This window comes from Rana temporaria, chromosome 9 (assembly GCF_905171775.1).
Source record: "Rana temporaria chromosome 9, aRanTem1.1, whole genome shotgun sequence".
Classification (NCBI taxonomy): domain Eukaryota; kingdom Metazoa; phylum Chordata; class Amphibia; order Anura; family Ranidae; genus Rana; species Rana temporaria.
Window position 1 is genome coordinate 171,659,291 of NC_053497.1, and position 18,695 is coordinate 171,677,985.

An 18,695-nucleotide genomic window follows, 5' to 3' on the forward strand; every position below is an offset into this window, starting at 1 on the left:
TAAGTTTTACGTCCAGGATAAAGTTATTCCCCATATAGGAGGCGCAACTCATGCAAAGGTATGGACCAGGGAACACAGCCGGCGTATTTTACGTTGTTTACGTAGTTTGTGAATATGGCTGGGCGTAGGTTACGTTCACGTCGTAGGCAGTGATTCGACGTATCTTAGGCAGTTGTTTCGACGTGATTCTGAGCATGCGCACTGGGATGCGTCCACGGGACGGCGCCGTACGTTATTCGTATCTTTGACGCTCAATCCATCATTTACATGGGGTCACGCCTCATTAGCATGGCTCACGCCCACTTCCACTTACGACGAGTTACGACTAAGAAACCCAGCACAGATTTGGAGGCAAGTGCTTTGTGAATCCAGTGCTTGCCTCTGTGCGCTGCGTCGGCGTAGCGTATATTGGATACGCTACGCCCGCATAAATATGCGCCGATGTATGTGAATCCGGGCCATGGTCTTTGGAGATCTCCTTCTTCTTCTTCTTTTTTTTTTTTTTTTTATGTCACAATGTAGAGTATAAAATTTCCTATCCTCTGTGCCCAGTCTTGCCACACACATAGTTAATCCAGCTCTGAGCAATCCTCTTTTATTGTTCAGTGAAAATGAACAGACTTCCAGATAAAACCCTGTCTAAATAAAAAGTCCGTTCCTCTCTCCTTGCTTTGAGTGACAGGTTATTTACATATGTAGCTCGGACATGTTTATCATATGTTATGTTATGTTTATCATAATATGAGGTGATCCACAGTATAAAAAGTAAGAAATCCACCATAACACATCCTGGTAATATACAATGACCTGTGGATCACCTCATATTATGATGAACATAACATAACATATGATAAACATGTCCAAGCTAGATATGTAAATAACCTGTCACTCAAAGCAAGGAGAGAGGAACAGACTTTTTATTTAGACAGGGTTTTATCTGGAAGTCTGTTCATTTTCACTGAACAATAAAAGAGGATTGCTCAGAGCTGGATTAACTCTGTGTGGCAAGACTGGGCACAGATGATAGGAAATCTTATACTCTACATTCTGACATCAAAAAAAATTGGGTTTACATCCACTTTAAATAGACATCTTGCATATCTTCAAGTCTTGTTTTATTGAACTTGATCCTCCAAACTTTTTAAACAAAGGGCCAGTTTATTGTCCTTTAGACTTTAGGAGGGCCGGATTGTGTCCAGCAGGGGCAAAAATGTTGGCATCAGTGAGAATAAATATGACCTCAGGATTGGTGGTCAATAGGAGGGGTAGTGCCCATATTAGCAGGAAGAATAGTATCCCATCATTGGTAGCAGTGAAAGAAACCGTGCCACATTGTTGGTGTCAGTGGGAGTAATAGTGCCTCATATCAGTGAAAGGAGTAGTGCCCCAATGGCTGGATAGAAGCTAGCAAAGTGCCACATCTGGCCCTCGGGCCGCAGTTTGGAGACCCCCTGCTCTGAACAAACTCTTTGTATGGTGTTTGCTCTCACTGAATGGCAAGCTCCCTTTTCTGGCTGAAACATGCCTGATGCACTCTCACATCGGGGCTACCTATGCACTGTTCTTTCGTCTCCCCCCGGTGGGTTTGGGCCAGGCTTTTCATGTTTTTTTTTAAACTGCAATCTGGTACCAATATGATCTCCTGAGGAAGCGGCAAAGCGAAACGCGTAGCAATCCCTCAGTACCCTGATTTCCTGTGGGGCCCTGATATGTAGGACCTTCTCTATAGACCCACCACAGAGTCCATCATATCTATGGGTATACCTACAGGTTCGCTTGGGCCAGATTCTCGTAGAATGGCGTATCTATGCGGCGTAACGTATCCAATTTACGTTGCGCTGCCGCAAGTTTTTCAGGCAAGTGCTTTATTCACAAAGCACTTGCCTGTAAAGTTGCGGCGGCGTAGCATAAATCACGCGGCGGAATTCAAAGTCGGCGGGTAGGGGGCGTGTATCATTTAAATGAAGCGCTTCCCCGCGCCGAACGAGCTGCACATGCGCCGTCCCCTAAAATATCCCAGTGTGCATTGCTCCAAATGACGTCGCAAGGACGTCATTGGTTTCAACGTGAACGTAAATGACATCCAGCCCCATTCACGGACGACTTACGCAAACGTCGTAACTTTTTAAAATTTCGACGCAGGAATGACGGCCATACTTAACATTGTTGCGCCGCACTTAGGCCACCATATAGCAGGGGCAACATTACGCTGGGAAAAGCCTAACGTAAACGGTGTAACTTTACTGCGTCGGCCGCGCGTACGTTCGGGAATTCACGTATCTAGCTAATTTGCATACTCGACACGGAAATCGACGGAAGCGCCACCTAGCGGGCAAAAAAATTTGCAGTTACGATTCGACGGCGTAAGACTTGGATATCTATGCGTAACTGATTCTAAGAATCAGTCGCATAGATACGACGGCCCAGATTAGGACTTACGACGGCGTACATGGCGCTGCGCCGTCGTAAGTCCTTTAAGAATCTGGGCCCTTGTGTTCATATAGGACACATTTATTTGGAACAATACTATGTATCTTACCTTTTGGAATACTTGTTTTCTATGTTTGTTTTTACATAATGGTTTTACTAGGATTATATAATAAATAAAAATTTGTATTCTATTGAGTGCTCTTTTTCATTTGGGTCTACTGGTGGCTACCAAAGTCCATATTCACCTGGGTCTTTCTCTCTGTATTCATATTTGGATGTGGTTCATATTTGGATGTGATGACATCACATGCCTGACGAAGGTGTCCTGCGTGACTCCGAAACGTTGCACTTTTCTTGTGTTGTGATCATGCAATAAACTATCGGTTTTCGACACCACTTTGTGCTGAAACCTTGGTGTGCTGGCAAATATCTACCTTGTGACTTGAACCAGTATACAGCTGGTTGTTGCTACAGCACCCCATTTCTGAGAGCTTATACCAGGAATGTGTGCGATGGGAATATGAAACCTTACATTGTGAGTCACGTCTCAACAATATTATATTCGGTGATGCTCTGGTCTTGGATCGCCACCACTCACCTCCTTCAGTGCAGCTTGGTGGCCCAGCTTCAAGCACTAGTCCACGGCCTTGGGCGTTAGGGGACCCTGTTCTAGAGGCTATTGAAGCATAGTAGGAGGAGAGCAGAACAGGCAGCCTGAATATTTATGGAACTCCAGCCAGTCCCTGGGGAGGTGTGCCCAGAAGGTGGAGGGAGAGCGTATAAGTAGTCTGAGGTGTTTATGGGTCTAGTTCTGCAGGAAGAGACCCCCTGTGCATGGATTCTGCCCCTGGGGCAGAAGACTGAGAGGAAGCCAGCCTGAAGATACAGAGGTCCCTGCTAGGCTTATTTGGGTGGCCCATTTACAAATCCTAGTTCCAGGATCCAGTTGGGTCTTGAGATAGCTCATAGGAGGGAGCTGTGGGAGAGAGCCCACATTGTCCAGAAGTGGTACGAGTCTACAAACCCTTAAACTGAAATCAGGGCTGTCTTAATGAGAGGGCACTGCCCAGGGGCCCCAGCTGCAATGGGGGGCCCATGCACTTTCCCAAAAGCAGCTGGTCCTTGAGCCCACACTGCCCTGAAATTGGGGGCCCCATGATGGCACTGAGAGTGATAGATGCAAAGGGGAGGCAGTCTGCCTCCTATCTACTTAATGTCTATTTACCTGCACTGTCATCATTGTAGGGGCCCCAGAGCATTACATTGCCCAGGGGCCCATGATGCTATTAAGACAGCCCTGACTTTTCACTTTGCTGAAATAAATAAAAAACTATTGAATTAAAAAAGACAGCCCTGACTGAAATGGAAGAATGCAGAAAATACTATGGGGTAGATTCAGATAGAATCGTCTATCTGTGCGCCCGGCGTAACGTATCTCAGATACGTTATGCCGCCGTAATATAGGGCGCAAGTTCTGTATTCAGAAACAACTTGCGCCCTTAGTTACGGCGGCGTAACGTATCTGTGTCGGCGTAATCCCGCCTTATTCAAATGTGGATGATGTGGGCGTGTTTTATGTATATTAACAGTAAACCCGCGTATTTGACGTTTTTTACGAACGGCGCATGCGCCGTTCGTGAATAAATCCCAGTGCGCATGCTCGAAATTCCGCCGCAAATCGTCATTGCTTTCGACGTGAACGTAAATTACGTCCAGCCCTATTAGCGAATGACTTCCGCAAACAACGTAAAATTTTCAAAACTCGACGCGGGAACGACGGCCATACTTAACATAGGATACGCCTCACATAGCAGGGGTAACTATATGCCGAAAAAAACGGAAACGACGTAAAAAAATGTGCCGGCCGGACGTACGTTTCTGAATCGGTGTATCTATCTCATTTGCATATTCCTCGCGTAAATCTATGGAAGCGCCACCTAGCGGCCAGTGTAAATATGCAGCCTAAGATACGAGGGTGTAAAAGACTTACGCCGGTCAGATTTTAGGGAAATCTATGCGTAACTCATTCTATGAATCAGGCGCATAGATACGACCGGCTGGACTCAGAGATACGACGGCGTATCCGGAGATATGCCATTGTATCTTCTATCTGAATCTACCCCTATGTGCCTTATGTGTGCTCCGAGGGGAGAAATAGAAATTTACCAGCGGTTCCAGCGGGGTGTAGCGATACATCTAAAGTAGGCATCCAGCCAGAATCAATTTAAATTTATGTTCTGGATACTTGAAATTAAGCAAGATTAATTTCCTAATTTTTTTTCGACTATTTTACTTTTTCTTTATCACATTTGTTGCAGGCTGTCACATGACTGCGGTGAGCGTCACAATCTAGAGAGCAAACCACAGAGCCACCATGACGCAAACCACAGAAGTGGTGAATTTGTCTTTCCTCTCGGAGACAGAACGAGACCTCATCCTTCAAGTCCTACAACGAGACGAGGATTTGCGGAAAACTGAAGACGTACGGATCAGGTTGGAAAAGAAATATATATATTTTTTTTGTCCTTTTTTATAGAATCGGTTTCAGTTGTAGGTGGATGTTGAAAGTATTTACAGCCCTTGAAATTTTCCACATTTTGTTATTTTACGACCAAAAATTTCAATTTTATTGGGATTTATGTGATGGACCAACAAAGTGGCACTTAAGTGTGAAGTGGAAGAAAAATTACGAATGATCTTCAAAATTTAAATACAGCTGTTCTGTGAAGCCCTCGGAGGTTTGTTAGAGAACATTAGTAAACAAACCGCATCATGAAGGTCAAGAAAAACACCAGATAGGTCAGGGATAAAGTTGTGGAGAAGTATAAAGCAGGGTTAAGTTATAAAAAAATCTCCCAAGCTTTGAACATCTCACGAAGCTCTGTTAAATCCATCATCCGGAAATGGAAAGAGTATGGCACAACTGCAAGCCTACCAAGACATGGCCGTCCTCCTAAACTGACCAGCCGGGCAAGGAGAGAAATCATCAGAGAAGCAGCCAAGAGGTCCATGGTAACTCTGGAGGAGCTGCAGAGATCCACAGCTCAGGTGGGAGAATCTGTCCACAGGACAACTATTAGTCGTCTCTCCACAAATCTGTCCTTTATGGAAGAGTGACAAGAAGAAAGACATTGGTGAGAGAAACCCATAAGAAGTCCTGTTTGCAGATTGTGAGAAGCCATGTGAAAGAAGGTGCTTTGGTCAGATGAGACCAAAATTTTACTTTACAGCCTAAAAGCAAAAAATTATGTGTGGCGGAAAACTAACACTGCACATCACCCTGAACACACCATCCCCACTGTGAAGCATGGTGGTGGCAGCATCCTGTTGCGGGGATGCTTTTCTTTAGCAGGGACAGGGAAGCTGGTCAGAGTTGACGGGAAGATAAATGGAGCCAAATACAGGGCAATCTTAGAGGAAAACCGGTTAGAATCTGCAAAATACTTGAGACTGGGGCGGAGGTTCACCTTCCAGCAGGCCAACGACCCTAAACATACAGCCAGAGCTACAATGGAATGGTTTAGATCAAAGCATATTCATGTGTTAGAATGGCCCAGTCACAGTGGACCTAAATCCCATTGAGAATCTGTGACAAGACTTGAAAATTGCTCTTCACAGACGCTCTCCATCCAATCTGACAGAACTTGGGATATTTTGCAAAGAAGAATGAGCAGAAATATCCCTCTCTAGATGTGCAAATCTGGTAGAGACATCCCCAGAAAGACTTGCAGCTGTAATTGCAGTGAAAGGTGTCTCTACAAAGTATTGACTCCGGGGGGCGCCTTATAAATGTACCCCGCACCTTTCTCAAAAAATAAAAAACATTTATCATTTTCCTTCCACTTCACAATTATGTGCCACTTTGTGTTGGTCCATCACATAAAATCCCAATAAAATACATTTACTTTTTGGTTGTAACATGAAAAAATGTAGAAAATTTCAAAGGGTGTGAATACTTTTTCAAGGCACTATACAAGGAGCGTTCTGCCCGCTATCAGAAAAGTCATTTTGTAGAAAAGTCACTTCCAGGATTTCCATCTTCATGTTCTCTCTTTAACAGGCGGTTGAAGAATGAACTCCTTGAAATACGGAGGAAAGGAGCAAAAAGGGGGAGCCAGCGCTACAGCGACAGGGCCTGCGCCCGCTGCCAGCAGAATGTGGGCCGGGTGCTCCCCAGAACCAACACTTGCCGGAGCTGTAACCACCTAGTGTGCAAAGACTGCAGGATGGAGACTGTTACCGGGGGCTGGAAGTGCAAAGTCTGCATCAAGGAAGGGTGAGTTCTACTTCTGTCTGTTAGTGGCAGTTCACACCAGAACGCAGTGCGGGAAACCCACGTTCTGTGCACGTTTCCCACACCGCATTCAAAACGCACTGTACTTGCGATCTGCAGCAGGTGTCAGGGTTAACTTAAAGGGAAGAGCTGCTTGTTTGCACCACCCCCCCCCCCCCTTCCACTGCCACATCTGGCACTCTTATGGGGGGAGCGGGTACCTGATTTTGACGGGTACCTGCTCCACCTTCCAGCTCAGATTGCCACAGTGATCTACAAAGATGTTCGGCCCCTGCTCCTCTCCCCCCTCCCCCTGCAGCCTTCTGGGACACACCCAGGTCCAGTGGCAGCTGCTCATATGGGCGGGCCGCTCCCCTAATTTATATGCAGGGCGCCGGACACATAGATTTCAATGGGGTGTTTTTTTTCTTTAGCACATGATTGGAGCCTGAAGCCCTGAACACACGGCCCAGAATCTCGTCAGGAAAAAACGTTGTTTTTCCTGACGAGATTCTTGGCAAGATTCTCTTGCCGGCCGAGTGTACACACACTCCATTCAAAAGAACCGCCGTTCTTTTGAATGGCATGAACGCAGTGACGTCATCGAGTATGACTAGCATGCTCTCGTCATATTCGATGTCGTTGACTCCATCTTGCTCCACCCTACCTATTCCTTGGAAGCTACCTCGCATGCGTCTAAGTCATTTCGAGCATGCGCGGGTTTCCATGGAGAGGTGAGTATACACACGCTCGAGTTTCTCGGCAGAAAAACACTGCCGAGAATCTCACGACGAGAAAATAGAGAGCAGGTTCTCTTTTTTCTCAAGGAGATTCTGTGCAGTTTTCCTGACGGGAAACCTCAAAGCCTCGTACACACGCTCGGTATACTCGGCAAGAAAGCTCTGCCAGCAGTTTTCTTGCCAAGAAAACCGTGCGTGTGTATGAGGCTTGAGCCTCCAGTTGGCTTAAAAAAGGGTGGGTTTTGGGGGGGGGGGGGAGCAACGTGCCCAGAGTCCACCCAGTTGTGTAACATTAGCTAATTAATATTTGCTAATGTCTTCCTGTTTCTCCTCCTCCCCAGGGATGGACTGGCCATTGGGACTACAGGGAGTTTGCCGGTGGGCCGATGGCTCAGTGGGCCGGCTTCAGTGACAGCGGACTGCCGCCCCCCTCCGCTCCTCTGTCTCTCCCTCCCCGCAGCACTCACCTGGGGGGGAACAAAGAAGCAGGGGGAGGACCAGAGGAGCAGGGACGATGACAGAGGAGCATGGAGGAGGGGACAGACAGCTGACTCAACAGCTATGGACTGGGAGTTTCTCACTTCTGCCTAATCTTGTCCCATAAGGGGGGCACCGAACTGATTCTTTGCCCGGGTGAAATAATGTTTAGCTTCCCCACTGGTACAGCCTATAAGAGTACCAGTACCAGCCGTTCTACTCTAATAAAGTAGAACGGCTAATGGCTAGTGAAGGAGGAGAGGGGGTGCGGGTGGCCGAGGGGGTGCTGGAGTTGTCTGGCCGCCATGGGAGAGACCTGTCAAAGTGGGCCAGTCTGGATGAAGTCCAGGGCCAAATTTCTGTCCCAGTCCAACCCTGCTCCTCCCCAATCGGAAGCGGGTCCTGAGACCCGATTGGCCGGGAGTCCTAAGTCCTAATTGACTGGGAGAAGAAGCGACCGCTGAGAATAGGGACTGGGGGGGTAAGTGCGGGGCTGGCAGCCGATTTAGCAATCAACGAGCGACGGGTGGGGGGAAACATCGATCGAGCGCCGAGGGTGGCTGGTTGGGGATGGGGGGGGGGGCTGGCTGGTTGGTTGGTGGCTGCGGGCTACCACCCCAAGAAAATGTACTAGATATGGCGGCGATCAGCGTGTTTTTTTTTTGTTTTTTTTGTGACGGAGACATTATGGCGGACACAGCGGACACTTTTGACACTTTTGGGACCATTGTCATTTTCACAGCGAAAAGTGCTATAAAAATGCACTGATTACTGTGAAAATTGCAATGGCAGTAAAGAGGTTAACCACTAGGGGGCGCTAAAGGGGTTAAGAGTGTCCTATTGTGTGTTTCTTATTGTAGGGGGGTGTGACTGGGCGTGTGACGTCACTGATCGTTCCCTATGACAGGGAACAGACGATCAGTGACAAGCCACAGAGAAGAACGGGGAAGGTTTGTTTTACACTCGCCTTTCCCCGTTCTTCAGCTCCTGTGACCCGATTGCGGCGGCGATCCACGGCTGAGCTTCGGACTGGGTCGTGCGCGCGACCCACGGCTGGGCACAGAGCCTTGGAGGCACTCTGTACATGCTCAATTTGGTGTGTATTGCTAGAGTTTTTTTTTTTTTTTTTTTTATTCTTGGAGGGGGAAAAAACTCTTGAAAATTGATACAGTAACCCCAAAAAAAGAAATAAATGATTACTGAATTAGTAGGCTATAGCTGAAATACAGTATGAATATCCCAATAAATCAGTATAAAGTGGAGTCACCAATGGTACAATGCAGCTGCTTACTCTAGTATTGGGAGTGTTCCCGTGGTAGGGTGTGGGTTAAAGTGGAGATCCACTTAAATTTGAGTAAACGCCACAATGTTCGTTTTTTGGTTTCCTTTGCACAACATACCGAACATTTTTTAAATTCTTACCTCTCTAGTTGTTTGGAGCAGGAGACATACAGCATGACTGCAAGCTATTCTGCCTTTTTTTTTTTAAATTGGATTTTAGCCCAAATATAAAATCTGGGGTCTTTTTGACCCCAGATATCATATTTACGAGGACCTGTCATGCTTTTTTCTATTACTTAAAAAAAAAAAAAAAGCTGTCTAAAAATAAATAAAATAAAGTTAAATAAATAATAATAATAAAAAAAAAACGCCCCATCCCGACGAGCTCGCGCACAGAAGCCAACGGTGTTCAAACCACACATGTGAGGTATCGCCGCGATTGTTAGAGCGAGAGCAATAATTCTAGCCTTGGATCTCCACTGTAACCGCAAAATATGCAACCTGTAGAATTTTTTTAAACGTCGCCTATTGGGATTTTTTAAGGGTAAAAAAACTTCATTCCACGAGCGGGCGCAATTTTGAAGCGTGAGGGGTATCAATTTACTCTGCGTAACATTTATATTTCACAATCTAAAAAAAAATTAGGCTAACTTTACCGTTGTCTTCTTTATTTTTATTTTTTATTCAAAAAAAGTGTTTAAAAAAAAAAAATGCAGCCTCACTGTGCCCCCATCAAATGCAGCCTCACTGTGCCCCCATCAAATGCATCCTCCTGATTGGCTGAGAGGTGGCTCAGTGTTGGCAAAGCAAATATAACTTTTCTTTGCTAACCCACCTGGGTGAACTGTGAGTGCAGTGCGTTGCGCTCGCAGTTCACCTTTTTTCTAAGCCTATTCGAGCCTAATCAGGTGCATCAAAAATACCCATCTCCGGCGCTATTATTCAGGTGCCCGGCGACTGAAAAGGGGACATTGGACTGCACTGCTAACCAGGACACCGATAATCGCTGTCCTGATTATCAATGTCCTGATTATCGGGGCAGTCCTATGTGTGCCTACCAGTGCTGCCAATCGGTGTCGCCTATTGCCGCCTATCAGTGCCGCCTATTGGTGCCACATCATCAATGCCCATCGGTGCAGCCTCCTCAGCACACATCAGTGAAGGAGAAAAAATGTCCAAAATGTTCAGATTTATGTTTTGTTTAGTAAAATATAAACCCCCCCCCAGTGGTGATTATATACCACCAAAATAAAACTCTATGGGCTAGATTCACATAGCTCGCCGTAAGTTTGTGCGGGCGTAGCGTATGTTATTTACGCAACGCTGCCGCAACTTAGGCGGGCAAGTGCAGTATTCACAAGGCACTTGCTCCGTAAGTTGCGGCGGCCTAGCGTAAATCAGCCGGCGTAAGCGCGCCAAATTCAAATTTGCAAGAGGTGGGCGTGTTTTCTGTAAAAAAACATGACCCCACGTAAATTACGTCTTTAACGAACGGCGCATGCCGTATCTTACCTGGCTTTAAGTCGAATCCAGGAAGATTTCGCGCCGTAAGTTACCGCGGCGCAGTGTATTTCTGGCGGCGGAATTCAAATCGGCGATTAGGGTGCGTGATTCATTTAAATGAAGCGCGTCCCCGCGCCGATTGAACTGCGCATGCTCCGTTTCGAAATTTCCCACTGTGCTTTGCGCGAAATGACGTCGCAACGACGTAATTTTTTGAACTTAGACGTGACTTACGTGACTTCCCGATTCACGGACGACTTGCGCAAAAAAAAAATTCTAATTTTGGCGCGGGAACGACGGCCATACTTAACATGGCAAGTCTATCTATACGCCGCAAAATAGCAGCTTTAACTATACGCCGGAAAAGAGATGACGTAAGAGAATGCGACGGCCGCGCGTACGTTCGTGGATCGTCGGAAAAAGCTCATTTGCATACCTGACGCGGAAAACAACGCAAACTCCACCCAGCGGACGCCGAAGTATTGCATCTACGATCCGAAGGCGTACGAAGCCGTACGCCTGTCGGATCGAACCCAGATGCTGTCGTTTCTTGGTTTGAGGATTCAAACTAAAGATACGACGCGGGGTAATTTGGAAGTACGTCGGCGTATCAGTAGATACGCCGGCGTACTCTCACTGTGAATCTGGCCCATAATGTTTGGGTACAGTGTTGCATGACCGCACAATTGTCGTCCAAAGTGCGGCAGCAACGAAAATTGGCCTGGGCAGGAAAGGGGTGGTTAAGTGGGTAAAAAAGGGGTAAGCAGCATTTTATTTTTTTAAGCTATCCTATATGAATGAGAACACGTAACAGAAGGTGTTCTCCCAATTTGGCTGAAAAGTGGAAACACTTTAAAGATTGTGTGATGACCTGCATTTAAAAAAAAATGAAGTCTATTGAGTGTTATGACTTTAGGTATTATTCTAAACGGCGTCCTACTTTTTACAGGGAACTGAAAAAAACAACCGGAGATTGGTTCTACGACCAGAGGGTGAATCGTTTCGCCAACAGACTCGGCAGCGATTTAGTGAGGATATCGCTGCGCCGCAAGCCTCCGGGGCCAGGTGTGTGTGGTTAAGTTAAACTTTTCCAATCCATTCATGAACAATACTGACCATTCCAAAATAAGAGGGCTGCAAAATCCAGGTTTTCATGTTATCACACACCCTCCTTTCTTTTGCGTGTTTGTTGTGTCCAGCATATCAGAATATGGCCTTTTAACCACTTTGCGACCAGCCGCGACACAGTTTTACTGCGGCAACATGGCCCGGCTGGGCGAAACAACGTTATGTTGCGTCACTTCACCCTGTGGCCACTGGGGGAGCCACGCGGGCGCCCGCTGCTCACCCCCGGATCCTATGCGAGTGCCCGGCGGGCGCGATGACCGCCGGGCACCCGCGATCGCTCGTGACAGAGCGAGAACCAGGAGCCGTGTGTAAACACACAGCTCCCGGTTCTTTCAGGGGAGAAATGACGGATCATGTGTTCATACAAAGTATGAACAGTGATCTGTCCTTTCCCCTAGTAAGTCCCATCCCCCACAGTTAGAATCACTCCTTAGGACACACTTAACCCCTTGAAATCTTTACAGAAATCAGTGCATTTGTATAGCGCTGATCGCTGTAAAATTTTCAATAGTCCCAAAAATGTGTCCGCCATAATGCCGCAGTCCCGATTAAAAATCGCAGATAACCGCTAGGGATGAACTCCGGTGTGTTCACACACTTCATGTGCAGAGCCCGCCAGGAAGTCGGCACGGCGCTGCGCTAATCGCAGGCAGGGAGACATTTCTCGATCTCTGCAGCCGAGCATCGGGACAATGTCTCCCTGCCTGTGATTAGCACTGCGCCGTGCCGACTTCCTTGCGGGCTCTGCACATGGAGCGTGCGGAGTTCATCCCTAATCGCCGCCATTACTAGTAAAAAGATAATATATATATATTTTTTTTTTTTTTTTTTTTGCTATAATAATTATACCAAATTTTATTTATTTCTTTTTTATATTTTTTTTTCCTCAGTTTAGGTTGATAAGCTTTCTTATTTTTGGCAAATATATATATATATATATATATATATATATATATATATATATATATATATATATATATATATATATATATATATATATATATATATATATATATATATATATATATATATATATATATAATTATATTTTTTTTTTTTACCAAAAATAAGAAAGCACATCAACCTAAACTGAGGAAAAAAATATAAAAAATAAATAAAATTTGGTATAATTATTATAGCAAAAAGTAAGAAATATATATATTTTTTTCAAAATTGCCGCTTTTGTTTTGTTTTTTTAGCGCAAAAAATAAAAACCGCAGAGGTGATCAAATGTCGCCAAAAGAAAGCTCTATTTGTGGGAAAAAAAGGACGTAAATTTTGATTGGGAGCCACGTCGCACGACCGCGCAATTGTCCGTTAAAGCGACGCAGTGCCGAATCTTAAGTGCTCTGGTCAGGAAGGGGGTAACATTTCCTGGGGCTGAAGCGGTTAAAGATCTGTCATCTGTATGCTTTTATTTTTCAAGGAGTCCTTTCCTTCAATAAGGCGAATTCCGTGTATTGATGATGATTTGTACAGTAATTGGAGATCTTTTCATTTTAAAGATTGTTTTGAAATGAAAGATCCTTTCTTATCCACAGCGAACAAGCGAGAGACGACCGGGCAGGCTCTCCTCGAGCTTTCACAGCAAACCAATGAGCAAAGAGTAAAAATAGAGCAGAAGAGCCCCCAACAGCGGCGGAGGAATTATGGGTAAGCAGAACATAGATCTCCCACTGTGCAGAACCTCTGCTTCCCGTAACAAGATAACACCGTCCAGATGTACACATGATGCTCATTAGTGAAAGAATAATCTGCTTTGTTTTCTCTTCCTCTCCCTAAATATACCAACTACGGGCTAGATTCAGGTAGCCGGGCGCATTGTTACGGCAGCGTATCGTATTTACGCTACGCCGCCGTAAATCAGAGAGGCAAGTGCTGTATTCACAAAGCACTTGCCTCCTAAGTTACGGCGGCGTAGCACAAATGAGGCAGGCGTAAGCGCGCCTAATTCAAATGAGTATGAGGGGGGCGTTTTTTATGTAAATGGGTGGTGACCCGACGTGATTGACGTTTTTTACGAACGGCACATGATGCCGCCCGTGTACATATCCCAGTGTGCATTGCTCCAAAGTACTCCGCAAGGACATAGTGGTTTCGACGTGAACGTAAATTCCGTCCAGCCCTATTCGCGAACGACTTACGCAAACTACGTAAAAAATTCAAAATTAGACGCGGGAACGACGTCCATACTTAACATTGCGTGCGCCTCATAGAAGCAGGAGCAACGTTACGCCGGAAAAGCCTTACGCAAACGACGTAAAAAAAATACATAGACATGACATCATCACTAGGTTTCTGTGCTTATCTATGTAGTGCGTGCAGATCATGGCTGGTGAGAGGAGACGGCACAGTGCTGTACATAGCTTTCTGAAAATATTATAACTAGGGTTATACCGATACTAGTATCGGGACCGATACCGAGTATTTGCGCAAGTAGGGTGCCCACGTGTCCTGGATTGCCTGGCGTCTTGCAACCAGTGACAATTTACTCTCAGATAGTGCGGCCGGAAGCGAGGCCTGCGCCTAGTGCAGCGCTGCTGTCCCCACCCACCTCGGCTCCTCCTCCAGCGGCAAGCAGCAGGGACTGGTGTGATCTTTACTCTCAGGATAGTGACGCCACTCCTTTCCTTTTACGCACGTGGCTCATGCAGAGGGAGTGACAGCAACACTGCATCTGGTGGCAAGTGGCACAACCCCGAGACTACATTCCCCCCCGCCCCCTCATCTTTTTTTGGGGGGGAAGGTGAGAAAGGGGGTGTGTCTCTGAATGGTAGTTTGGAAATGTGGTCACCCTATGCGCAAGTACTCGTCTACTCGCACAAATGCTCCCGATGTCTGAACCGATACCTGGTCTGCGGACGGACTCAGTAGGTGGCGTCAGTAGGCGGATCAGGCAGAGTCGGTAAGCGGAGTGGGCGGGCGGCCCCACTGGGCGGAGGGGCAAAGTCGGCGAACCGGAGAGCGAGTCCTCACCTGTAGTAGAAGGAGCTAGGTAAGCTGGCAGGGTGCAGTGTGCAGGGCGCAGCCGCATCAGGATCGGTGACCGGACCGTCACATTTGGTCGCCGTCAGCTTGGACATCCAGACGCCCATCTTGGCACACCCTGCAATTGGCCACAGTAAGGCAGCAGCTGACATCAAGTTACACCTAGCCCATATGTCTTCCTACTTCTTCCACCGGCCAATCAAGACTAGACATGTGCAATTTATTTAGTTCCAAAAAATTATTTTTAACAAAATTGGGCAAATTCGTTAATTCCGAATATCAAATTTTTATTTCAAACTTCTGAATTTTTACGAATATTCGGAAATTCGAAAATTCTGAACTCCGAAAATTCTTAATTTCAGAAATTTGGAAACTTGGAAATTCAGAATTCAAAAATCCAAAAATCTGGAAATTCGAAAATTCAAAAGAACGAAAATCAGAAAATTCAAAAGCCGGAAAACTCAAAAATCTGAATTTATAACCAACTAATAACTTAACTATTACTGACTATTAAATTATAGGTATTGTAATTTCCTTTCAAATTTGGCTGTTAGTGAACATAACAAATATGAATTTATCCAAAATTATGAATTATCCGTAATAACGAATGTCATATCCAAACGAATGGAACGTAACAGATTAATAAAAATGTATTATTATTATTATTATTATTATTATTATTAATAATAATAATATTTAGATTTCATTCCATTTGTTTATATGCGGCATTCTTTCTTTTGGATAATTCATAACTTCAGATAAATTTTGTATTTGTTCACTAACAGCCAAACTTGAAAGGAAATTCCAATACCTATAATTTAATAGTTATTATTAGTTGGTTATTTAGAACTTTTGGAATTTTGGATTTTCATTCTTTCTCATTTTTGGTCTTCCAAATTGTGGAATTTTACGAATTCCTAATTTCCGATTTTTTTTAATTTATTTTTTATTTATTTTTTCGAATTTATGATTTTTTTTAATCTTCTTTTATTCTATTTTACGATAATTTTTTTTTTTTTTTTTTTTACGAAAAAAAAAACAAAATATTAATGAAACGAAAACAAACAATTTTTTTTGGCAGTGCACATGTCTAATCAAGACGCAGGTCCTGGAACCCTTCCTTCCTGTTCAGCCGGGAGGAGAAGCAACGGCCCAGCTCTACTCCCTGCAACCTCCTTCCCGCACCTCCCCCGCATAAGATAAGGCCATGGATAGCCGCCTGCCCGATCACCAGGGGGAGGTGTGTCTTTTAGTACAAGTGAGGGGGAGGTTTGTTTGCGGCCCCCACAAAGTTTCTAGTGCCAGCCACCACTGGTAGTGGTTAAGAAAAGCACTTGTGGGTTGAACTAATAATTTATTTTGTATCATTCCTCTTTAAGGGGGCGTGGCATGGGGTGTGTCCTATGCCCAGGGCTGATGTTAGAAATCATGGGTCCCCATACAGCCTCCCTTACAGGCCCCCCAGCCAGAAGTGACTGGGGGGATTCATCAGGCCCTTTCTCTGCTGCCTTAGCTGCACAGATGAATATATTGGTGCTCTGAGGCAGTTTACTATTCTTTAGGAATGATTGGTACCGATCACTCACTGTGTTCCTTTCCAGAAAGGAAGGGACCAATAAATGATATATTTACCAGCCCCCTTCCCCCACTCTCCATCATGAAACGGCCCCCTGTGTGACGGCAGCTGCTGCGGGAAAAAGAGGAGAGGAGGGAAGCCAGCAGTGATGCAGGGGAAAGGGGCACACAGGGGGGCCCGGACAGTAGATGGAAGGGGCGCATGTGCTAAAACCAATCCCCCTGCAGTGCATCCAGAGGGAGAAAGAGAAGGAGAAGCTGGCATCGCTGCAGGGGGTGGCAGAAGAGGATCGGTGTCTGCAATAAGGCAATGCAGCCGGCCCTCCTACTCGGCAGGTACCTGGACGCTCCTTTACAACTGATGGGGCCCAGGCCCAGTACAGGCGGCCTGGCTGTACTCCCTTATTAGACTCCCTGTCTATGCCTACATACATTTGCTAATGCGTATCCCTCGTTCCCATCTCGAAAAGTTGGAAGGTATGCATAACCCCCTGCCTTAGTACTCCTGTCAAGAGTCCTCAGCCCTAATGCAAGCAGTGGGTGTGCTCTAGGGAGGAGTTATGCCAATCTCAAAATGCCTTGATGGATGGAGGGCAGTCTGGGGGAGTGGGTGTTCCTAGGCAGGTTACATTTACATGCAGACTGTCATGGATACGCCTACATGTGATCTGAACCTCCCATGATTTGAAAGGGGCAGGCCAGGGACAGTAAGTCTGGGAAGGGGACCAGATGCGGCCCTTTGCTTGCTTTACTTTGGCCCTTGGGGCACTATTTCATCCACTTATACCAACAATGGATGGAGCATAATTCCCTCCACTGACGCCAATGAAGGGACATTATTCCTCCCAATGACACCAACAATGGGGCCCAATGAAACCATTGATGGGGCGCAATTCTTACCAATGACACCAACAATGGGGCCCAAGATTCCAATGATGGAGCACCTCTGGAGCCCCACAGGACCACCTGTTCTTTTTTGGTCATGCTCCAAGCCACCTGTCAATTGCAGTGGTAAGTACTTTGTTTACTGCAAGTATATCCCCCCCCCCCTACCGAACCTACCCCTCCATGTTCAGCCTCTCATGGAGTTGGAAGACCCTGAGTGTTGGATGGTAAACCCTCCTAAAAACTGGGGTGCCCTTTGTGCGGGACCACGGGCAAAAGGATGCTTAAACGGCATTGACATTGTACAGGTGTGGTATTCTAAAGGTTCTGCAATGTCATCATTGCCTCTCCCTGGGAGTTTTTTTCCTGTCTTTTATATGCAGCGCACCCAGGGCCGCCATCATGGGGGTACAGGAATTACACATTACACCTGTAAGGGGCCTGGCTGGCATGACAGAAGTACCAGGGATCTCTAAATGTATATACAGTATCTAACAAAAGTGAGTACACCCCTCACATTTTTGCAAACATTTTATGATATCTTTTCATGTAACACTGTAGAAATGACACATTTGCTACAATGTAAAGTAGTGAGTGTACAGCTTGTATAACAGTGTACATTTTCTGCCCCCTCAAAATAACTCGACACACAGCCATTAATGTCTAAACCGCTGGCAACAAAAGTGAGTACACCCCTACGTGAAAATGTCCAAATTGGGCGCAAAGTGTCAATATTTTGTGTGGCTACCATTATTTTCCAGCACTGTCTTAACCCTTGCCGGGAGGGGGGCTGAGGTGCGTTAGACTTTTGCCACCAAGCAACGCCCCTGACTCCTGGGCATGGAGTTCACCAGAGCTTCACAGGTTGCCACTGGAGTCCTCTTCCCCTCCTCCATGATGACATCACAGAGCTGGTGGATGTTAGAGACCTTGCGCTCCTCCACCTTCCGTTTGAGGATGTCCCATAGATGCTCAATAGGGCTTGGGTCTGGAGACATGCTTGGCCAGTCCATCACCTTTACCCTCAGCTTCTTTAGCAAGGCAGTGGTGGTCTTGGAGGTGTGTTTGGGGTCATCATGTTGGGATACTGCCCTGCGGCCCAGTATCCGAAGGGAGTGGAATATTGCTCTGCTTCAGTATGTCACAGTACATGTTGGCATTCATGGTTCCCTCAATGAACTGTATCTCCCCAGTGCCGGCAGCACTCATGCAGCCCCAGACCATGACACTCCAACCACCATGCTTGACTGTAGACAAGACATACTTGTCTTTGTACTCCTCACCTGGTTTCCGCCACTCACGCTTGTCACCATCTGACACCAAATAAGTTTATCTTGGTCTCATCAGACCACAGGACATGGTTCCAGTAATCCTTGTTCTTAGGCTGCTTGTCTTCAGCAAACTGTTTGCAGGCT

The 18,695-nt window shown here is 46.0% G+C and overlaps 1 protein-coding gene across 1 annotated transcript in view; it reads left to right on the forward strand.

Annotated features, from left to right (window-relative positions):
- Positions 1-18,695, forward strand: part of SYTL4 (synaptotagmin like 4) — a 90,481-nt gene that overhangs the window by 42,733 nt on the left and 29,053 nt on the right. The window contains exons 2-5 of the mRNA XM_040325017.1: positions 4,749-4,923; positions 6,491-6,706; positions 11,654-11,769; positions 13,374-13,485. Coding sequence (XP_040180951.1) covers positions 4,805-4,923; positions 6,491-6,706; positions 11,654-11,769; positions 13,374-13,485 — 563 coding nt within the window. The 5' untranslated portion in view covers positions 4,749-4,804. The remainder of the gene's footprint in view (positions 1-4,748; positions 4,924-6,490; positions 6,707-11,653; positions 11,770-13,373; positions 13,486-18,695) is intronic.